Source organism: Leptonotus elevatus, chromosome 20 (assembly GCF_054856555.1).
Source record: "Leptonotus elevatus isolate MCC_2025b chromosome 20, RoL_Lele_1.0, whole genome shotgun sequence".
Classification (NCBI taxonomy): Eukaryota; Metazoa; Chordata; class Actinopteri; order Syngnathiformes; family Syngnathidae; genus Leptonotus; species Leptonotus elevatus.
This window is the reverse complement of record NC_141258.1, coordinates 4,701,930-4,726,142: the sequence shown is the minus strand read 5'-3', so window position 1 is coordinate 4,726,142 and position 24,213 is coordinate 4,701,930. Positions and strand designations below refer to the sequence as shown.

Genomic DNA, 24,213 nt, shown 5'->3' with positions numbered 1-24,213 from the left:
AACGGCCAGCAGAGTATAAGAGATCAACCAGGGCCATGTTGCAAAGAGCTCTTTTCCCCAGTGTTTTAAACAGATTTGTGAATAATGATGAAACTTAGCTGTATTCTTATGCTAATTGCTGCAAAACAGATACAAATATACATTTTTTTCTGATGAAAGAAGAGCCTCTAATCTTTCTTTTGGTAGGTTCCATGTTTTTATAGCAATAGAACACAATATTCTGTGGGCCTTGCAAAATCAGTCAAAATCCAGTAAAACAGCCGGGAGCGAAGGCGGTTGCTTCAGTGAAAATGGTTGGGAGTCAATGAGTTAACAGATTATATGTCGTGGAAGGTAGTAGAAAAAGCCTGTCGCAATCACAAGAAAACTTCCTCTTCTATTTTGCCATAAAAAAAAAAAAATATATATATATCATTCTTGTTTTTGTTGTTTTATAAATTAAGGTGTTCCAAATACATCTTATTTTTCACAAAAACTTGTTTTCTCTGCTTTCTGGTCAAAAAATGTTGTGGGGCGAAACCAATCCATGTTCCGCTGACTGCTAAAGAACGAACCATCAATAGCATTTATTTATTTCAAACCCAACAAGTTAATATTTTGTTTGGATGCAAAGTCCCACCCACATCTAGCGAGTTCTCCCCTGCCGCTTTTGAGGCGACTCCAAAATGGCAGATGAAAGCCAGTTTGCTCGGAGCCCTGTTAAGATGTTTGCCCCCTGGTTCCGATGATCAAATCCAAACATCCGAATCATTAAACATGATACAAAACAAGTTTCGTGTCGCCTTTGGCGGCTCGCTCACTTGTGGCGCATCTCCAAAATATGATCATTTGCATATTGTGCATTTTAATGTTCACCTGCGTTGGCACATGGCTTCGACGTTGGAGGATTATATCTACCGTTTACATACGTTTTTAATCGGATTTAACTGTGGATTGATGTTTTGAAGCTCCCGCTGTGATCAGACTATACGTTAAATTTTCATGTCGCCATGTTGATTTTGATGAACCAATTAACTGCGCCAAATTCCAAAATGATGCAACAGAGGCTTACGTGTTGTGCACTCGTCTGACTCTCTGTTCTCTCTGCTCGTCTGCAGGTGCGACTCAGAAAACCGTTACCTTGGCAATCCACTCAGAGGAACCTGTTATTGTGAGTAACTTTTGCACGCGCTCCATATCCGGTCGCCGATTATTCCCGGCCGCTCCCTCTTGGCTCTTGCCAGCCTCTTTGCTCCGAGCCTCCCGCTCGGCGGCAGATGGGCCGTCTTAGCGCTTTGCCACCCGCCGCGCTTGTTCGCTGACAGAGTGACTTGTCGGGAAAATGTCAAACGCGTCACAAGGAGTGAGTGATCCGAGCTGATCAAGTGGGACGGAGGAGGGGAACGTCTCCGCACTCCGTCACCCACCTACTTTTTCGTTCATTGAGAGCCAGAGGTGTCATACTTGCTTTCATCGTGGGCCGCATTGTTGTGATGCCCTCAGAGGATGGACTTCTCACAGTGAAAGCACATATGTAAAATTGCTAGGGGTGTTTAACTCTTTCAATCCCAAAAGCGTATAAATACGTTTTTAATACTTTGCTGTTCACTCCCAAAAACGTATGTATACGTTTTTTTTTTTTTTTTTTTAAATTTATGTTAGAATATGCAGAAGGTTTTGATACAGCTTCTGACATGAAGAAGTCGCTTAAAGTAATAGTAGTTATTACAAAAAAACGTTAATATTTTGTCCTGAATTAATTTGATAACTTCATTATTTTTCATGTACAATTAATAGCTTTAAAAACTAACTTTTCCACTTGATGTCGGCTGACGATGACATCACCTGTGCTGAGGGAATATGTAACGAGTAACGACCAATCACGACTCACCTGTTTTCTGGGTTTGGTCAGGACAAAATATTAGCTTTTCATCTGTGAAAATTGCTCAGTGAATTTACTTTGGTGGTCTCACAAGGTGGAGTGATACCATTTAAAGAAATAAAAACGAAATAATCAATCTAAAGCGAATACAATGAAAACAGGGCCCTAAAATTGACCCCTGTGGAACACCATATGAGAGTGGGGCAGAGTGGGACACAAAAATTGCTACCAGTAATAGCCACCTCAAATTGTTTTCTGCGATTTAGCTGCATATTTGAATGCATGTTATCACCGGTCTTGCCTTATATATTTATGTGCTTGGGCCCCTGCCCTTCACATTACCTCATATATTTATTTATTTCCCCCCCCGCCCCATGTCACACTCCAGACAACAGAGCTTCGGCCAAGCTTTTGTCCCCCTTTTGAAATGCCATCGCGTGACGCCAAGCTCAGCGAGAAGACAGGAGGAAGTTCAGGCCCCCGAGCTTGTTTTAACCTCTCCGCATCACCGACACTTGTTTTTGAGCTCTCGGTTGCGTACTGAAAACACTGGAAACGCGTTTCATGATACTCGTCCGGTTTCTTTTTTTTTTTTTTTTTTACAATCTCAAATCTAAAAATGCACACTCACATGCCATGTTGTGAACACACTTAACTTGCAGGCTGGTGTAAATGAGACTGAAAATGTCATGGTCATAAAAAACTGCAGTGGTTAAAAATGTTCTCCCGAATGCGGACAGAAAAGACAACTTTAGTTTGTTTCTGGGACAAAAATGTATTAAAAGTTTGGGCTGCGCATGTAATCGCAGTCTTTGTCGGTAAGCGCGTAGAACAAAAGTAGAAAATGTGTCGCAAATGCTTATTAAATTCTACCGTTCCTTATTAATCATTGTTGAGAGTTTTGGAGCCTGCTGTTAAAGTTGCATCTTTGCACTCCGCCTGAGGAGAAAATTGGACACCCTGATTGCGACGAAATGGATTTGATTACAATCATCTTTTGATTTAACACTTCCGCTCCATCAGTCAGACTCCTGCTCCTCGGACCTTCCTTTTGATATTCGCAGCCTACGTTTCCCAAGAAATAGCGCTTTCTCGTCATAGAGTTCAAGCTTTGGTGAGGTTTCAATAACGCGTCTTCTTCATTCCCCCCCCCCCCCCCCCCCCCAACAGACAATCTGCTGATCGACTACCAGTTCACCTTTAGTCTCATCCAAGAAGATGATAACCACTACACGGCCATCAACTTCATGGCCTCACCTGAACAGGTAATGGAAAGCGAGTCATTCGCAAAGACTTACTGTCCCCATGCGTTCATCGACGTGACTCAGTCGTAACTCTCCGTGTGATTTCGCCTTCGCGCCCAGTTTCCACTCTGCTCCCTTCAGATTGGGTGACACGAGTGCAGCCATCGCAAGTCAATTATCCCCCCCCCCCCCCCCCATTTAACGCCACCGATGACTACTTGATGACTCGGCCACTGTTTTCCCGGGAGACCGGCTCCGAATGTATTCTAGGCTCCATGACGCATGACGCAGTTTCATAAGTGTTTGCCTGATGTCTCCTGTTCTTTGTTTCTCGCACCAAAGGCCAACAAGAACTTGGACATGTCGATTAATGCCTCCAACAACTTCAACCTCAACATCACCTGGTCTGTTGGATCAACAGGTATTTACTCTAAATGATGGAGTAACTGTGCAGTCTGGCAGAAAACAATTTCTCATTGAAATGCATTATATTCTTTCACCGTCAAGCCGTATTTAAATGAAAACATTAACAGTAAGTAGTTGCAAGATAGCCGGTTCAATATTAACACCTTGAAACCAATAAAACACTCGCTTAACTTTAACGACCATCAAGGAGGGGGTAGTAAATGTCGTCAGTGGCACCGATGCGTCTCATTTTTTTAAATATTAACGGCCACGCAAATATAAAATGAAATTAACCGTGGTTTACATGTCATGTAAAACATTTCCGGTCAGCAGCTAGTGAGAGAAGGCAAGGCAAGGCTCGGCAAGGCAGCTTTATTTTGTCGTATTTTGACAGGTACAAAATTACTGGAATTTGTAAAAATACCAATTACTGTAAAAATCCCGTGTATAATAACTCAGGGCAACGTTTGTCGGTGTCAAGTCACGCTGGTGGGAATACCTTCAAAATAAAAGCATCCCAATTTTTTGAAGCGAGGTACTAAATATTACATAAATTTGTAAAATAATACAGAGTGACAATTTTGCATCATTTTTTTATGGAATGAAATGCATCTTTTTCCCGGGATTTTGCAGCACTACTTTCCTGGAAGCCATTTTATATTTGACTTTTTGTTTTTTCAACGCATACCTTATCTTGGCTACGTCTTTGCAAAAAGAGCAAAAAAAAAAGTTGCGTCTTTCAGTGAATATTTCCGTTCTCTCGAAAAATTGGTGAGTAGGTAACTCACCTTGCATTTGATTTTGAGACGTGTAGCGGACATTGCAGGTCGCCGGTGTAAAGACACCCAAGGACACTGCAGCCATCCAGTTGTGGTGTGTTTATCTCCTGCCCTTCCTTCCTCCTCCACCCAAGCCCGCCGCCAACCTTTTCTGTCCACATAACACCTGACATTTCCCCCCACTGCAAAAAAAAAACATCAACTGGCGATGATGCTCCTCTGCAGCCACTTTAACCTTTTTCGTAGCGCTGTCATTATTTTTTTTGAAGTTAGGTCCCCTCTCATCCCCTCCCGCCAAAGATATTTTGGCTCTGAAGTCACGTTGGAGCCTCTTCACAATTGACAAGAGCCTTAAGCGCCTTTTGGGTGGAGGTGGCGGTGGCACAGGAGGGCGATTTCAATTAAGATAAACACGCTCACGTCGCCGCACGCAAGCTGTCATTTTCTGTTCTTTTGTTTCCCAGCGGTGGGTTGGAATGTCAATGACTCGAGGCCAGTGACACGAGCGTGTATATGAAATGACTGGGAACATTTAAATTGTATGTAAAGTGGAATTATTTGCCAGAGCTCACGCTTGGAAATTGATTTGTGTTCATGTCGTCATGATGGACACGGCCATTAGCACTTTTTCATACATTCTTGCTACATATCAACTGAATAGCAAACACCCGCAGCTATAGTAGATAGACTTTTAGACTGGATACATTTTGGGGTTATTTCTAAAAAGTGCATTCAAACCAGCTGACTTTAGTTCATTGCGGATATTAACTCATTCACTGCCATTGACGGCTATAGACGTCAAAAATTTAACATTTAAGTTTAACAGTTTAACATTTTTTTCCACTTTTGTTAACAAGAGTATGAAAACCCCCCCAAACAAATATTGTACATTTAGAACAGTTATAAAATTTGTGATCAATCGTGAGTTAACTAGTGAAGTCATGCGATGAATTAAGAACATTTTTAATCGCCTGATGCCCCTAATTTTTAATAATCTTTTGTTCTTTTTTTAATTAAAACTTTATTTTTTTATTATCTTGTCTTTTCTTTTTCTTTTTTTAAAAAAAAGAAAAGATTATTAAAAATTAGGGGCGTCAAGCGATTATTATTTTTTATCATAATTAATCGCATGACTTCACTAGTTAACTCACGATTAATCACAAATTTGATATCTGTTCTAAATGTACAATAACAAAAGTGGGGAATTTTTTTTAAAACTAATAGAATCTGTTCAAATGATTTTTTTTTACGTCTATAGACGTCAATGGCAGTGAATGAGTTAAATTGCTACGACAACATTTGCTCCAAAATGTGTAACTGTGCACTCTTTGGGTCAACAGCTGGCACCATCTCCGGCGAGGAAGTGCCCATCGTGTCCAAGACCAACATCAAGGAATACAGAGACAGCTTCTCCTGTGAGAAGTTTACCTTCAGGAGCAACCCCAACATCACCTTTTATGTCTACGTCAGTAACTTCTCGTGGCCCATCAAGATTCAGGTAAGGTCGTTGTTTTTTTTTTTTTTCGCGGTGGACCTTGGAGCAATCCAATTTAGCCAGATAAGACGTTTATGCTGCGCTTGCGTTTGGGAACGCTCTTTGTTTAATCCTATACCGCTCAGTTTGATTTGGAGTCCATTATTTAAAAGTAGATTGAATACAAACCGGTGCTGATCCATTTTATCGGGTCATCCTATTGGCAATATTTGAGGTGTGATTTTTGAATTGGAGACAAACAAAGTTATAACACAACATAGCCGTCTGTTTTTGCAAATCATTTTGTCTTCTCTTGTATTGATTTTCGTATTTTGTGGCGGTCACGCGCTTTCCACGCGGTAGATTGGTGGACCGTGGTGGGGTAGTATGTTTAGGGTCACCTCATCTATACAGGTGTTCCAATAATAGTTTTCTATTAAATTCCCTGGCAAACAATCGCTTATTTATGGACCGGTTTGAGCTGTTAAAGCCGCTCGGAGGATCCGATAAGGTCTCTCTTTTTTTTTCTTGCATGCCTTGTATGAGCTTGCGGCTGAAATGAAATCCAATTTAAAGCTTTCCAAAGGGCCAAACCTACTAATTGCTTTAAAAAGTGGAGAAAACACAGAAGGTATTTTCCAGAGCCACTTTTAAGCTTTCGGTGGAATTGTTACGAGAGCGATCAATTTAAAGAAACTGGCGCTAACTCCGAATGTTTTCAATGTTTCTCAAACGATTCCATTGATCCGCCTTGGATGTCTTGAAACTGAATTAACCCCAAACATATTACTTTGACCCCCACATTATGTGGAAAATCCAGCCGACTATATCTACTCGTTCCCACTTACTAGAAAGTCAACAACATGGCAGAGTGCGCTGTTGTAAGCCGTGTTAGCCATGTCACCGCGCATCTCGTCTCACAACGGTGACTCCATTTTTTTTTTCTCCCCAACTTAAAGATAAAAAAAATTAACGGCGGCAGACTTTTCTGAAGGTTCTGAACTTCTGAACATTTTTCTCATGCCGCCTCCCAGAAGGCGCATACTTCACACAATTGCTGTATTAATAGATGGAAACCAACAATCTGTACCTAAACAAACATTTATATTTGCTCCTCGTCCGCATGCAAACGCGCGACGGCAAATCCATCTCTTAACGCAACTCGCGCTCCGTTGCACAGCCGGCACGTGTTGCCCCGAAGGAAAATCGGCCTGCTGTTGACATTGTGCGTCTGCGTCTAAATGCTTTCGGGGCAGGATGCCTCCCAAGCGTCTACAGTAGATAATGATGTGTCACTGTGATGTGGCCTGCCGCACAGCTACCCTCGCTGCGACCTGTGTTTCGCCAAAGCGGGGAATATGCTCTGGAAATAGAAATAGAAATGCATCATCACTGTTATTAAGAGTTAACTCCAACAGCAGACATCCTTTACCTGCGGAGGTTAAAGAGTTAAATGTGCTTTTGAAACTCTGTTGCTAACCAAAACAGCATCATTTAGGAGACAATATGTTCTGTGCATTCCCGCTAGGTTAATAAACACAGCATTTTTGATTAACGTTGCACGGGATGTGAGTTAAGCGTCAAAATCCATAATAATAAGTCAATACAAAATAAATATAATAAATACAATTAAAATAAATATATTACAAATAATAAAAAAATTAAAAATATATAATACAAATAATAAAAAAATAAAAAATATATAATACAAATAAAAAACAATATTAATTAAAAATAATAATAATAATTTGAATGCTAGATAAGATACGAATTAATTTACTATGTTATGACTGTTTCAACATTTGTGTCATGATTTCCCCCCCCCCCTCCTCCTCCCTCCCTCCCTCTAGATTGCCTTTTCCCAACACAACAGCATCATGGACCTTGTGCAGTTCTTTGTGACCTTTTTCAGGTGAGTAATATTTCGACGACACGCTCGGATGGATGCATGATCATCGTCTCCGTGTTTGTTTTCCAGGAAGCCAAGGCTCATCTTTATTTGCTTAGTTAATGTCATTGATTTTTCTTCAGCCTGTTTGACAGTCAACTAATTTAACCTCATGGACTTCTTCGTCGTCTCACCCGGCAGTCAATTGAAACGAGCTGACAGTAATCATTTAATTAGGTCTTAATGCTGTAAAACAGTCATAAATCAGGACTCATTTGTGGCTAACCCAAGAAAGCAAATTGGGAAAAAAACAAAAACAAAACAAAACTGGTTTTCCAGGATTGTATTAACGCTCACGACCGTCCTGAGCCCCGTGTCTTATTTCAATGTAAGCTGCTCATTTCCTCGGATGACGGACGAGCATATTATGCGCGTAGCTGTCAGGGTTGCGAGTCGAAGGCCGCCATTGCCCCGAGGCACCTGCCCATCACTGCCCTGTCCACAAAAGCCATCCGGCTAAAGTGTTGCACAGTTATCGCCTGCATCCGTCAGCTCAAATTACAAAACTGAATTCAGGGATTCTTGCAAAAAAAAATAAAAAAAAAAATAAAACATGCAGACTTATTTAATCTAATATGGCAATTGACATAATTAAAACATGCACTTGAGTTAATTTGCAATTAGTAGCAAAGGCCATCGTTTCAATTGAATAACAATAGACACAGTGCAATTTAAAATAGAAATTGGATTTGTTTGGAATTCATGCTTGATTAATCACGCCTTGTTGTGATTGAGGCAAAATTGAACACGCTGCTTGGCTGGAACCAGAAGTTTGATTGTCACCAAATGTTCATATAGCCTTGATGCACTTAGTTGAAGCTGGGTGTGAATTTCAAGAGAGAAACCTAATCAGCCTGATGTCAACAACATCAAATCGCCCCGCAGGGTTTCTACCTCGCAGATACGACACACAAGGCGAGGGAACGACGACCACTGTTGTCTCCTCGTGCTCAGTTGTTTCAAATATTGTTTCAATTGTTTCGCAACAAGCCTCTTAGAATCCCCCCAAATGTGTTTCCCATTTGAGAATCCATGATATTGTTCCCCTTCTAAAATCTTTGTGGCTATTTAACAAAATTCTAGCAAATCATTTGTTTAAAACGACGATGTGCCAAATTCACAGTTTTGGACAAAAATGGAAAGTCGGTATAAATACAATTTCTTTTTTTTCTGTTTATGGCCTGAATTGTTGATATTGCTTTCCAATTAATTTACAGTAAACTTGCTCACCAGTACATTTGTTAGCAGTGGTTGAGGTGCAGCGAAAGAATTGTTGTGCCAGTTATCTTCTTATTCCCTTTTTTGTCCTTCAACTACGTCAACAATTCTCGACCGATTCAAACCATTCCAACTTCAACATGTTCCAAAATATCACGCTTCACGGGCTATTATTTATTATTATTTTTCTCACAATTCAACATTTTCACGCCAAAGATCCCCCATTCATTTCGATTGCGACATTCTTAACTGTTCATCTTATTCAATATATTTCATTCACACGCAATTTCAACCGAAATTGCTTCATCTCGTTTACATTAAACACGGTCGTCGCCAATACATTTGTTAATCGTGGTTGAGGTGAACTAAAAGAGTTGTTTATGCAGTCAGAAGATTTTTGCATTTTTTTTTTTTAACCAACAAGTTTCTGTCTGTTCTCTATCTCTCGCCCCACTTGAATATCATCGCCGCTTATCTTCAAAGTGGCGCGAAGGCAATCGCGGGCCCCTTTTTTTAAGAGAACGAAAGCGTTCCCACGCTGTGAAGTGTGATCGCGCGCCGTTTGATGTTTCCCGTTGCTTACAGCGGATTTCACCTTTTCTCTTTGCCCCCGTTGCTTTCCCCGTCCCTTGCCAGTGCGATCACGTTTCACGCCGCCATCAACGTCGCCGGCTCTTTTGGCGACGCCCATCTCGGCCATATATCTTAACCGGCTAGCCCGCTCGGGTTTCAATATCAAACAAATGCTCGTGGGTTCATCGGGTCCGAGCTGGTAATGTGTCCCCGCTGAAAGGAGATTACTGCTGCTGGCCCCCCCCGAAGACGGGGGCTTGTTGCTCGAATTACAGGATGTAGTTCACATGGCGGCGTGATTATCTTTGTCCCTGCGCATCAGGAGCAGGCTCATGTTCCCTTCTAACTTGGAAATTAATGTAGACATGATTTAGAGACTCGCCAATTACCCTTTTTGCGGTCCTATTTTTATGAACATCATAGACGTTGTACGCGAGGAACATCCGAGATGAGAGCTCGCTGATTCAGCGATTGCGCTATCATCAATATTGAGGGGGGAGGAAAAACATTGCAAATCTTCACAACACCAAAATCTGATCCCCTGCCCTGTGGTTTACGTCTCCTTGCAGTTGTTTTCTGTCGCTTCTCCTGGTGGCGGCCGTGGTGTGGAAGGTCAAGCAGACTTGCTGGGCGTCACGGCGGCGAGAAGTAAGTGCCCCGTCGTCCAAATTCAAAGATAACAAATGATTTTAATCGCGTGGGAATACGATGTTTTGGTCTGACATTGAGTATCGGGAACTGGGTTTCGTATCCGCCTGCCACTAATTGATATGTGGATATCAACAATAATAATTGCCATCCTGACTGTGAATCATGCCAGTCTGAAGAATTAAAAAGTCAGTCAAATAATGAATGCGTGCAGATGGTCTGCCTTCATTAAAATGCCGCTCACTTAATTTTTTGGGGGGGGGACCTCGGTTGGTGTTTGTTTTATCGATTTTTGTCGCTGCCCTTCAGCTCCCACGTCAAAATAAACAATGAGATGAATCAAAACGTTTATTACCACACAAAGTAGATCATAAAGTTCTGACGTTCGTGATATGTAAACCTACGCGGCACACGCAAATATATATGCCTGGGATTTGCATTGAGGTCATGTGATCGGTGTTGGATCACGAGCCAGGGGACAAAGGTACGAAGGGGCAACAGCTGTAAATGTCACACCGCAGGACGCAGGCGCTGACCTCATTGACGGCGCCAGCGTGGAAGGGGCGAGGCGCTGACATTTCACACCGCGGGACTGAAGCATACGTTCAAAGATGTTTTACGCAACATGCTTGCACTTTTTGTTCCAGTGTCTTACTCTGGCGGGCAAATGCTTGGGCTCGAGTGCCGCATTTGTTTTTGTTTTTTTAACGGACAAATGGGCCAGGCTATTTGAAGAAAAAGGCTAAAGTATTTTATTTGCTTTTTCTTTTCATGACCTAAAAGAAAAAAAAGCAGCCTACGTTTTGTTCCTTGACTCATTAGCTCCCAAACACGTATAAATACGTTCTGTTTTAAATGTCCCAAAGACGTATTTATATGTTTTTATAGGGTTTTATTATGCTGGAGCTTTGATGCAGTCTTGTTGAAGGTTGAAGCAATGGTAGTTATTACAAAAACGGCCAGCATGTAACAGCAGAGTATAAGAGATCAACCAGGGCCATTTTGCAAAAAATTGCTTTTTTTTCTCTTCACTATTTTAAACAGATTTGTGAATAAAGATGAAGCTTAGCTATATTCTAATGCTAATTGCTGCAAAACGGAAACAGATAGAGATATACTTTTCTTCCTGATGAAAGAAGAGACTCTCATCTTTCTTTTGGTAGGTTCCGTGTTTTTATAGCAATAGCTTCAGTGAAAATGGCTGTGCGCGAATGAGTTAATATACAAGCCCGCATTCTGTGTATAAATGTGTTTCGCAAGCGTGCATGTTGAAAATCAAAAGTTAAGTGCAGTCATAAGTACGTGCAAGTATCAATTATGTAAATTCTTCCTTTTAATGCACTTAGTTCTAATGAAGCCTGCTTGATGGGATAATGAGCTTTTATACTTGCGCTGATGCGACTTTCGGAACCACCTTAGCGGCAACGCGGCTCCCTTCAAGAGCTCAGCCAACACTTTTTGCCTTATTTTAATAAGATCAGCTCTTCTCTTACAGAAGAAACATTCCTAACTCCTCAACTTGGAGAACACTTGTGCGCCTGAGGATTTGAGTTTGAACTTGAGTCATTTCCTCTAAAGTCACCCGATAAGGATTTCACCTTTCGGTTTTTACCTGCCGACAAAGCAGGTAATAATGGGAATTCTCAAGATACACGCAGACCCGAGTCTGCGTCGGTCTTATCAAATGTGGAACGTGGTGACGTTTTATCCTACTTGATCCACCTCAGTTCTTTTACAAAAGTGTGCGCGTCAATGTGAAGAATTTCACGTCGGGGCTTGCCAATTTCAGCCAAAATGGATGCACGGCGGCGGCGGCGTGTTTTGGGGCGCGCCCGTGGGAGCGCGCACCGTGACGCAGGAAAAAAGCATAAAGTGACCTGCTAAGGTGCCGAAAAAGGCTCCGAGGCGGGATGGCACTTTTTTTTTATAGCGCCCCATGAAAGGAGGGAGAAACCGCTGTATTCACCCGACAGATAATTCATGCGCTCACTTGCCAAATTAATCAAGCCGCATATTAATGTGGTGCGTGCGCAAGCTTATCGCGGCGGTGAAAGGCTCCAGCTTGTGTTCTTGACAAAATCACTTGTTAATTGGTTTTTACGGACTTCACTCTGGCCTTTTGTCGTTTACTTAAGTTATTCATTTATGGATTCCTTTCGCTTATTGTGCCGATTGTATTCCCAGCGCATTTTACGCCGTTGCCGGACACGAGCGCTTCGCCGACTTTGCTTCCCCTCTCCGGCGCTTTAAATTAACCCTGCGGCGTGATAAATAACACTGCGGGCTATCTGACATTTAGGATGGATGTTGTTGGATTTGAAGCTTTGGTGTTGGAAATTACAACAACAACAGCAACAAACAAACAAACAACATTCCTACAATAGCCCTGCAGGCACCGACATCTTTCTTTATCTCTCCGAGAAGGGCAAATTTCCTCATTGCTGACCTTCGGCCAGGCCCGGCGGCTTATATTTATAGATGTGATGTCGCTATAAGGTGTTTAATAGCAGAGATGTGCGACAATGGGCCGGCTAAAGTTTTGACGCACAGGAGGAACGGCGAGTAAAATCAATCTCAATTTCATGCGGCAGATGTCCTTGTTTCACCTTTAACCCCGTTTTCTTTCCTTTTTGATGACAAACTTTTAACATCGATTTTTTTTTTTATATAGTGCTGAAATTGTTTCACCTTTTGTTGTTTCATATTTTGTTTTGTCGAATGTTTTCATGGGAGTGAACATTTAGCAGATGTTTTTTTTTTCCCACCACTAGTATGTGCAATCTGTTTATTGAACTTAAGGAATAGCCGGTTATTGCGACTTAATTGTCATGGCGGCCTCATTCGTTCCTCAACGCAGCTATTGATCGCTATTGATCAACCTCAGCTTTGCGGATGAGAAGTGTGGCTCTAGTCGTTTGACAGTATTGATTGACGATGGGGGGGAAAAAGAAAAGCTCATTTCTGCCCGACAGAAACGTGGGTCAAACCTACAGATGATTGCGTGATTATGGAATGTTTTTATTCAGTTGCTCACTTAAAATTGCCTGAGAGTTGACGGCATATTTTGCGCTCACAAGTGGGTCACGGGAACAACCTCCAGGTTTTTACAGCATGGATGCTGTTTTAGTGTTTCCCCATCGATATCTGCTATTGATTTTTAGCTTCATGCCCCGCGGGTTGAGGAATGTCGTTAATAGTCCCACTTCCTCATTTTCCACCTCGCTTGTATCCCAATTGGGAAACATTGAATTTGGATCTCGGGTGCTCTATTTGAACCATTTTGTATCGCCGTCACAGGAAGTGTCAATTTTTATTTTTCATTTTTGTCAAAAGGGCTAATAAAAAGGCAGGTAGGTTTTTCACACTGTGAAAAAAACGTGCTGAAACTATATTTTATAAAATATTTATTCTTTTTTTTAAAGAATTTAGCTAAATGTATTTGTTCATTTACATAAAAAAAATGATAAGTTGTTAATAAACTAGTATGCTTAAAGTATTTACCGTTAATTTACACATAAAGTGAATTGCTTGGCAATAAAAAATGAAACCTCAAATTTTTAAGTACATTTTTTAAATGATTGTTGGCATATATCGTTTTTCTGGTCTTTATTTATTGTTGTTCTCCCCCCCAGCAACTGATGAGGGAGCGTCAACAAATGGCTAGTCGTCCTTTTGCGTCCGCTGCCGTCGTGCTGGACACTCGAGGAGGAGAACAAACAGAGATGCTACAACCGGTGGCTGACGTAAGTCTTGTACTTCTGTTTTCATGACATTTTTCAAAATTGCTTAGTTTTGCCTGGATAGAAATATTACATAAATATTCACGGTTTGGCATTTGTGTATTTACTGTTTGTTTGTCAGTACTGTAAAATTTAAAAAATAAATAAATAAACAAATAATAGATTTATATTTTTTTAAATAAATAATTATTTTTCATAAGTAATTGATTTACTTATTGAAGATGATAGAATAAAACATTAGCGAAATAAACATTACATTTTTTTTTTACTCCCCAGTAGGTCATTACAAAATTAATTGAAAAAACGTTTCCTTTTTGTTTGTCTTACCAATGAATGACCTGACCGTCTGTCTGTTTTACAAATTAAAGTTTGTCCTCTGTTTATTATGACTTGTCCTCTGCAACCACTGCTTCCAATTAAATCTCACCTTTTATTTTTTTTAGAAAATAATAATAATAATAAGCATAGAGACATCCTCAATACATTCAAAAGAGAAAGTTTTTTTTTTGTAAGTTAAAGTCTAAAAAAAAATAATAATCCTCTGACCTTTCTTCCAATCATTTAAATACATCACACACAAAACAGAAAAGAAATCTTGAAGGAAGTACAGCGGCGGCCTCAATGTCACTGGGGATAAAAGCGTAGCTGGAAGCAATAAAAGGGAGCCACATGCTCAAATTGACATCAGGGGAGCAACAGTGTTTCCTCAGCCAAGGCCGGGCGCTGTGTCACCTGCCGCCGAGAGAAATAAAATCACTGTGGCAACCAGCGAGGAGGCACTACATTAGCCATTAGTGTATTGCTGAGCGCTGCTCGCCGCCCATTACGCCATCGTGAAGGGCAGCGGAAAGAACAGGAGAGGAGAACAACAATGCTTCTTTGCTCTCGGAGTGCAATTCATTGCTGCAGTCTGAATCCACAACCTCACCCCACCCCCCCAAAAAAAAATAAATAAATAATAATAATCGTGAGCTATTTGTGAGTGTAACATTAATTATAGCCAAATTAGTTCCGCGAGTTTGTGTCCGTCCCATTTCGGACGCCTGGCAAAGCTGTTTGTTTGTCAGAGCGCATTAAGGAAAAAGGTTTGCGCCCACTGGAGACGATTGCGGTAAACACTGTCCCAAGCTGTTGTGGAAATGATAACCGCGGAAAAAAAGAATCCTGCGTCCTCTGTTTGTTGACCCTCACAAGATGCGGCGTGAACCAGCCAACGGCTGACCGTCTTTTTTACTTCGATGTCCGTGCGTCGTTTTTAAGGAAGTTGCCAACGCACTTGAGAACAAACATGTCTGAAACGTCAATGGCTCTTTTTCTGGAGCGTCATAATTATACACTATAAAACAAAATCACACCGTATATCTGTAACATTGCCTTGCAGAGACACTCGTTTTTCACATTGTCTTTTTTTATATGGTTGATGCAAGTTAATGCTTCAAAGCTTGTTTGGGAGCAGGAGAAATACAGCAAATCCCAGGAGGGTAAAAAAACAACAGCGAAACTCGTTTTGATCTTCATTTGCTTTTTCTAGTGTTGATGGAGAACTAAATGTATTCAAATATAATATATATATAATAATATAATATTTTGCGTGGAAAAGAAATCTTACAAAAAATGTTTTGCGAATGAAGTGCTGCGTCCACGAATGAAAATACAATCCATTCAATTGAGGACCACACATCTACGGAAAAACGTGTTTTGATTTCCATTTGCTTTTTCTAGTAACGAAGGAGAACTAAATTTATTTCAAAAACATATCTTTAATTTGCAGGGGGGAAAATCTGACAATTTTTTGCGAATGAAGTGCTGTGTCCACGAATGAAAATACAATCTATTCAATTGTGAAGACCTCACATCTACCGAAAAACTTGTTTCAATTTTCATTTGCTTTCTCTAGTAACAAAGGAGAACTAAAAAAAATTTTTTTTATTTGCATGGAAAATTGTTTTTTTTATTTAATATTTTTGCTAATGAAGTGCTGCGGCCACGAATGAAAATACAATCCATTCAATTGAGGACCACACATCTACCGAAAAACTTGTTTTGATTTTTCTAGTAACAAAAGAGAACTAAATGTTTTTTTGCGTGGGGAAAAAAATCTGACAATTTTTTTTACTAATCAAGTGCTGCGTCCACGAATGAAAATATAATCCAATAAGTTGAGCACCACACATGTATCGAGGTCCTTCAACGGAAAAACTGCATCCCTGTGCAAGGTTTTGAGGCTCCTCATCCATGATTTTTTTTTTTTTACTGAACCACAAAAACATGACATGATTGTCAAAAAAGAAATAGATTACTTAGTAAACTGTAGTTGCCATGGCGACAGCAGCAATGCCGTTGTCCTCATTCCAGGCAATTGCACCATCCAAAATGGCTATTTTAAGTAAAACCGACCACATGATTGCGTTAAAATCCTACGTGTATGCTATCAGCTAATTTTAAACACCGCTGAGTCAAGTGATTCAATTATTTGATGGCATTGTTTGGCAGCAGCTGAAGGTGAACCGCATAAACATAAAGCTCCTTTTTTTTCCCCGCTTTTTTACAAGCCTAATTAATTGCTCAGCATCTGGTGTCATTTAACTGTTGGAAATACTGGTTGATGTCAAAGAGGACACTGACAACACATTTTACTGACCGCCTGTTTGAATCGACAGCTTGTTGCCACGTTGAGTACAATTTGGGATTTTTTTTTTTTTTTTTTGCACCGTTTTGTCGGAAGAGCGGAATTTGGTCCCCATACAAAAAAATGTTCTTGAATGTTAATATTGAGCAAAGAAAAGGAAAACAAGCCACATTTGCACTCTTTACAATCCATGCCAATGTTTTGCGTTCTGTTTTGGAACAGCCGTAATGACGTCTCACCAAGTGATCCGTAATGCGGCGGATTCTGATTTATCGTTAGCGTGAGACAATTTAGGCCCACTTTTCTTTTCTTTTTCTTTTTTTTGCGGGAATGTAGCTACTCATTAGCGGGGATCACCTGAGTGCCCGTGAAGCCGACTGACAAGTTGATTGCCCCTCGGATGCCAGCGCAAGACGGAGCACGTTGCCAAATCCGTCACCGCTGCGCCCGAGCGGACGCACGCTAATGTTTTCCTCGCGCCACGTGACCTAATTGCCTCGCCTGGATCGCGCATCAATATTCATATTCCGTGACGGAAACATATTTTCTATCTCGCGGCACGCAGTTGGATTTAATTTGAGTTCCCTTGTGTTTACATCCATTTTGACTTATTCATCACACTGTATTTATGGATATTGTTCATAACGAGAGTGTGGAGCCATTTTGCTCTTAGGGCCGTTTCAGTCCTCCGAGGGCCAGACGAACTTTATGAGAATTAAGGCGGACGAAAGTGAATCATAATCATCCGTAGTGGCAGACGCATGAAAGTTGTGGGGAATTCATAACTATTGAAAAGATTAAAAAAGTTGACAGTTCACTAATTTGCACCCATAATCGTATAAATATGTTCTATTTTAAATATTACCATGCTCCCAAAGACATATTTATACGTTTTTTTGTGTTTTTTTTATGCTAGAGCATACAGAAAGCTTTGATGCAGCCTCTGAACTGGAGAATGTTTGAAGCAGCGGTAGTTATTACAAAAACGGCCAGCAGGTGGCAGCAGAGTATAAGAGATCAACCAGGGCCATGTTGCAACAAGCTCTTTGTGACAGTGTTTTTCACCAGGAATGTGAATATCGATAAAACTTATTATGATAATGAATATTCTAATAAACAGATACAAATATACTTTTTTTTTCTGATGAAAGAAGAGACGCTAATCTTTCGTTTTTATAGCAGTAGAACACAATATTCTGTGGATTTTGCCAAATCTTGTCGAAATCCAGTAAAACAGCCGGGAGCGAAGGGGGTTGCTTCAGTGAAAATGGCTGGGAGCGAATGAGTTCAAATAAATTGGCAAGCTTACAAAGTGTTGCAAAAACATGAAGTACTCAAAAGAATAAATTGGCTCTATAAGCAGAAACTAATCAGTCCCTCGGCACACATTCTTGTTTTCGGACAATCCGCCTCGCGAGTCCTCCGTCATCGCAATTTGGAGCCTGCCAGACACAAAGAAGTCAATTGTGGTCAGACGTGTTATTATTCCTCAATTTCTCCCAAACACAGCGCACACGCACACAAAAATAACCCTTGACGTTCATTGTCAGGATGACATGTTTTTCACGCTTGAGACACGAGCACTTTTCTGGCTATCAAGTCTTAAGTGTTGGCTTTCTCAACCCCACGACTGTCAGGCAGAGGGACACGCAAGTGTTCTTGCCGTCTTCGTTGTTGTTGTGTGACCAATTAAAGCGCTGGTCCCGGGAGGAGGGCGGCTCGTCTCTAGATTTGACTGTCCGAAAGGTTCATTCGCCAGCCGCTGCGCGCGTTAATTAGCTAATGAAAACTTCGCATCGGCGGCGGCGGCGGCTCTCCTTTCCCACCTGCTGGGGCATGGGGAACCCTTTTTCACTTATTGTTTAGCGTCATTTGTTTATCCATTAAATTGTGTTGTTGATCACGCGTTTATTTTCCATGTACTTCCTCCACAGGGTGCACCCAAACCCGTTGCCATGGAGCCGTGTTCCGGAGGCAAAGCTGCCGTGTTGACGGTTCTCATGCGGCTGCCGTCGGGACCCACCAACTTGCCTCCGCCCGGCCAGTCAGGTGACAAAACATTTTCTTGGAATTTCATTGGAATTGGACGAATTTAGAGCCGATTAGCGGTGCCGATATTTGGCATTTTGAAAAATAGGCAAATATTTTTTTACGGATGAAAAATGAAAAAGCTGGTATCTGGCGAATGCTTGCGAATGTAGCAAATTTAGGGTTTTCATTAGGGTAGACAGTTTTTACTTGTCATCACTTGACATTTCGAACATATTTAGACAATTTTTCACTGTCTGCTAAGATCTTTTGAAACCTTTTACGAACCCTGACTGATACCCCAAATTAGCTAAATTCGTCGCTCATGGGTTTATTTAAATGTCCAATTTATAAAAATGATGCTGCACTAAAAAATAAATAATGAAATAAATTAAGAAATTATGTTGACATGTTTGAAAACTTAATTTACAGAACATTTTAGGGAACTATTTGCTTAGTTTTTAATTTAGCTGACCACATGCTGATGAAAGCTCCCTGGAATTTTCTTTAAAAAAAAATTAAACAAAGCTGTCTATTCTTTATATGTTAAAATAAAAGATTTTTTTTTTACGCTAATATTTTCTCTTTTACTAGAAATAAATATCGTCTTGAAATATCGGTAATCGTTCTCCTTGATTACTAATAATCGGTAACCACCTTGAAAAACACGTATCGGTCTATCACTAATTTAGAGTTCAACGCTTTTATAGTTTTGAGTTTGGTTATACAGAAAAATGATGAGTACAACAGCGTATTAGGGCCACGTATAAATATATATTTTTAGAGGGTCGGGGCAATATTCTGAGAAAAAAACTCAGAAATTTGCGACTTTAAAGTGGCAAACTTGCAAGAAAATAACGTGCAAATATGCGAGTTTATAGTCGCAAATTTGCGACTTAATAAAGTGGCTGATTTGCGAGAGAGAGAAAACGCAGAAACTTATGAGAAATACACGTATCGTAGCTGTATAGTCTGTGAGAATTTGTTGTTGGTTAATGGCACAGTGTTTAGAAAAGGAAAAGGCAGGATGGAGACGGATTCATTCTTAATTTAGACTTTACTTGTCATACACGGCAGCTCGAGCGACAACACTTCCTGATCCCCTATCAGCTGACTAAACACTAACCAATCAGAAGCTAGCATACTTTAGGTAAATGCAAGTGAATGACGGAGAGCAGCAGATTTGACACTTAGCTCAACTTAGCTACTTGTACAAAAAAATTTTTTTTTATGAATGTGTAAATAATAATTCTAGAAACACAAATGTACAAGTAAATATTTATTTTAACAAATTAACTTAAATGCATTACTACTTTCTTATTTAAAAAGCCGAGTAGTATGTTACGTGTATTTCTCGTAAGTAAAAACTTATTTCTCTCAAATTTGCCACTTTTGCTAGTTTTTTTCTCAGAATATTGCCCCCGCCCTCTAAACTTTTTTTTTTTTTATATATGTGGCTCTAATACGCCGTCGTAGGTGAGCGACAAAGCGACGGGTTGAAATGATCGTCCATTTTGTGTCGCCCCACCAACAGGCCTAATCGTCGCCAGCGCACTGATCGACATCTCCCAGCAGAAAGCATCCGATTTTAAGGAGAAGTCGCAGGCGCTAAAGAACCGCAAGGCCCTGGCGCCGACACATCAGGGCACCTGCGTCTGAGCGCCATCTTTTTGCCGCCACGCTGCTCCGAACCATCGCGGGTTCCCGGCGGGACGACTTTCCCTTGTGGTGAGACGGGGACGAGAGCCTGTTTGTCTGTGACCGAATATTTCCGGGGGGGATAGAAATGAAGAACCACAGCGCAACTGTACTGTACCCTGCCACGAAGGACTTTGAGAAACCTGCAGGACGTAAAAGCTGGAAACGGAGGATTTGTTTTTCTTTAAAGCTTCACTTGTTTGTGTTCCTTTTTTGCTCGGCATGAGTGAAAAAGCTAATCGCTATGCAGTTCATTTGAAGCTAAAGCTGGCCGACGCCTGTTAAATGCTGCCTATTGTTTATTATTGCTTTATTTTGTATTTTGTATTTTTCTTTTTTTTTGCACGCCCACAAGTGTTTTTCACGGTGCTAAAAGCTCCACCGGTTTGCCGCCTGAAGGAACTCCGCGCACTACAATCGCACCGTTTTGTCACTTTTAGCATTTAATGTACATACAAAACTGGAAAATCTTGCCTCAGTGTTCTGTTTGGTTGCTTTTGGGCCGATTTTGGGGGACGCGGAGGCGACGTCGTACACTTGAAGCAAGGACATTCTGCGTCCGGCTGACCCCACTGTTACCTTTTTGTATTGCCGGACGAAAAGCGGAGGGCAGAATTTTCCAAGCTTGTACAGTGTTTGCTTTTTGAACAAACGTGAGTCTTTGTCACTCTCCTCTCTTGATATTTCCTGTCGTTTTGTCCGCTTTCAAAGACAGATTGGGCCAGATATTTTTCATTTATCCCTTATTATATTTACCACACTATTTGTGAAGAAGAGCGTTTCTGTTGATGTTTTGATATTTAATACGATTCCTGTGTAATAGCACATTGAAAGAAATTTTGATAGTAGGTTGTTTATTAAATAAATGCTGTTTGTTTTTTTTAAACCCCCCTTTGGGCATTGTCGCAAACAACGGTCATTATGTTGCATCGTATGTAAGCTAACATGTTCCTTATCCGTGTGTGTTTGTACAGTGTCATTACACAGGAATCCGGGTGTCGCTGGAAACTAAAAGGAAAAAAAATAAAGAAAAGCAAGAGAGAGAGACTGCTTGTCAGTGATCAGCGATGTGTTTTAAGGATGAACGACATGATGGTATATGAACTCATTTGCTCCCCAAAACATATAAATACGTTCTATTTAAAAAAATAAATTTTAGAAATTTGCTGGTGTCCAAAAGACATATTTATACGTTTTTAGGTTTTTTTTGTTTTTAAAAAAATGCTAGAGCATACAGAAGGCTTTGATGCGGCCTCTGAACTGCAGAGAACGGTTGAAGCAATGGTAGTTATTACAAAAACGGCCAGCAGGGTGGCAGCAGAGTATAAGAGATCAACCAGGGCCACATTGCAAAAAGCTCATTTACGCAAAGTTTTAAACAGATTATTGAATAATGATGAAACTTAGCTGTATTCTAATGCTAATTGCTGCAAAACGGACACTGATAAAAATATACTTTTTTTCCTGATAAAAGAAGAGACTCTAATCTTTCTTTTGGTAGGCTCCATGTTTTTATAGCAATAGAACACAATATTCTGTGGGCTTTGCAAGGGGGTTGCTTCAGTGAAAATGGCTGGGAGTGAATGAGTTAAAAAAGAAAAGAAAAACATCCGTTTTTTTTTTTTTGCTTATGTCACGGAATGCATGTTTCTTTTCCTCTTTTTGAAAAAACATGTCTAATTAAAACATAAGTAGGTGCAGATGTCAACATTCTATGGTGTGGAATTTCCATGTTTTTATAAATACAAGATGTCGATTGATTGCTTGTTCCTTGCAATTGTTCACACTTTTCAGCTTGTCATTGCAAGATCTCTCTTGATTTTCAGTTTCGTCCCGATTTAATACCATACGTTGTTCCTCCTTTGGCCCGCCGCTTGACAAACGTGGGTAAGTTGCTTTTGTGTAATTGCACTCAAAGTAGCAAGAGACAGGGCCACCTTGGTGGAGGTAAGAAAAGACTGCCGTTTAAATCAATGTGAATTACACTCTACAGCAAGGTCAGTCCTTTTTTGCTTCTCCTTATTCATGTGCCGTGTCTTTTTGCGATGTTACGGCGCTGCTCGGAGGCAAGCAATGAAGGGCAAGTCATCTTTTAACTCGTGAAAGGAACATCCGCATTCCGGCCTAACCAATACAAAGTTTACACTGAAGATAAATTATAGCAAGCAAACTTGAATTGGAGGCCACTTTTTGGTGTCTGGACACGTTTTACAAATCTTTATATTGTATATAAGTAGAAGAGTCAGGCGATTGGAATTTTTAATCGTAATTAATTGCATGACTTTAACAGTTAACTTATGATTAATCGCACATTTTATATTGTTCTCAATGTGCAATAAAATGTACAACATTTTTTTCCCAAGTTTTCAGAATGTTAACAAAGAAGTGGAATTTTTTTTAAATGAAATATGGCTGTATTTTTTAGTCCTTGATACAGGAATTATACAGTAATCATAATTCATAAGTTAATATTAAGATGTACTGTAAAAAAAACAAGCATGATATTCTTTTGTGTTGAATTCATTTTTCTGCCACTAGATGGCATAGTTGCATTTGTTAGACAGTGACAGCTCAGTGCATTTTTCTTTCCATATTAAGAGCAATCTAATCTTTAACATGAAGTAACTTGTGAAATTCTGTAAACGACAACTTGACTCCAGTCTCCACAAGCATACGCATTATTATTAAATGTATTACTACTAAATTGACACGACTGGAATTCCCCCAGTAAAGGCTTTCCAAGTCCTTAATCACTCATTAAAAAAAAATTGTGGCGTTCAAGGAACTTTAACTCAAAATTGACGCACTGCTGCATTCGAGGATGGTCGGAAGTCGGATATATACGAGTTTTTTTTCTTTTTCCGAGTTCCGACCTGAAAGCGTTCAAGGCAAAAGTAAACAACAAAAATGGCGGTTAGTGATAAATTGTTTTTTATTTTGGTCCTCAAACTCATTTTGACCAACAGCAAACTTGCCTTCTAGCAATTGTGCTTCATTTATTGTTTTTATCTTATTTCCTAAACATTCCATCCAGTTGAGTAGTTCGCCGTATAATTTCATGCAGCGAGATAGCGGCATACTCTCACGTACGTTGTTACGTGAAATGATGTCGAATATTTATGAATGGAGAAAGCTATCTAGTTTTATACTCGAGTAAATTTGTGTTTTATTATTCACGGTCTGTCATTGTAGAGTGACGTCACTTGTAGTCCGTCCGTGAAGTCGGGGGTACTTTTTTTTAGTGGGCGTTCCCTTACACACTTTCCTGGTTTTGAACTCTTCCGACCATCCATTTGGTGACAATTTGTTCACAATACAACATCTCAAAATGCCGTATTTTATCCTCTTTATTTCTGTACGCATTGTATAAAGTTGACCTCATGTTGTTAAACGAAGGTGCGCCGCCCGCCAGAACGTTCCTTAAAAATGACGGCCATCTTCCAATTTTGGAAGGAATCTCGAGGGGCTAAAAGCAGAAATGGGGGCGAGTCACTTGTGATGAGGGAAGAAGATCATTCTGCCAATTTGACTCCTAGAAATCCCATCGCGGGACAAGCCAAGCAAACTATTGGAGCGCCTTTTCAAAATGATTTGACACCCGAGCCGCCGTTTTATCATTTCAGTGTTGGCTACGCTGGATATCAAACTTGTCAAGTCGGGTGACGCCAGCCTTGTATTTCTTCTATATTGGGACGTACATACAACAGTTATGAGCCAAAGAAATTACTTGGCAAAAGCTGTAAATTTATTTCATGGGGCGTCTTAACCTCACGTTACCCTCGTGTGCAGTGCACCAACCCCTTTTGTAAAAAAAAAAAAAAAAAAAAAAAAATCCCATCATGCTTTGCTGCAATACCTTCCTCATTTCTCTTGTAGGAATTTATCATTGTTGACGCTCCCAAAATCAGCTGACAAACATTCCCAAAAAAAAAAGAAGAAGCAACTTTTAGTGTCATTTTGCGTGAGTA

The 24,213-nt window shown here is 40.3% G+C and overlaps 1 protein-coding gene across 1 annotated transcript in view; it reads left to right on the top strand.

The window, feature by feature from the left end:
• Positions 1-21,292, top strand: part of atrnl1b (attractin-like 1b) — a 49,090-nt gene extending 27,798 nt beyond the window's left edge. Inside the window, exons 21-29 of the mRNA XM_086064846.1 lie at positions 1,098-1,150; positions 3,032-3,126; positions 3,448-3,526; positions 5,630-5,787; positions 7,614-7,675; positions 10,072-10,150; positions 13,783-13,893; positions 18,454-18,568; positions 20,082-21,292. Of these exons, the coding sequence (XP_085920972.1) occupies positions 1,098-1,150; positions 3,032-3,126; positions 3,448-3,526; positions 5,630-5,787; positions 7,614-7,675; positions 10,072-10,150; positions 13,783-13,893; positions 18,454-18,568; positions 20,082-20,206 (877 nt within the window). The 3' untranslated portion in view covers positions 20,207-21,292. The remainder of the gene's footprint in view (positions 1-1,097; positions 1,151-3,031; positions 3,127-3,447; positions 3,527-5,629; positions 5,788-7,613; positions 7,676-10,071; positions 10,151-13,782; positions 13,894-18,453; positions 18,569-20,081) is intronic.
• Positions 21,293-24,213: the final 2,921 nt, after the last annotated feature.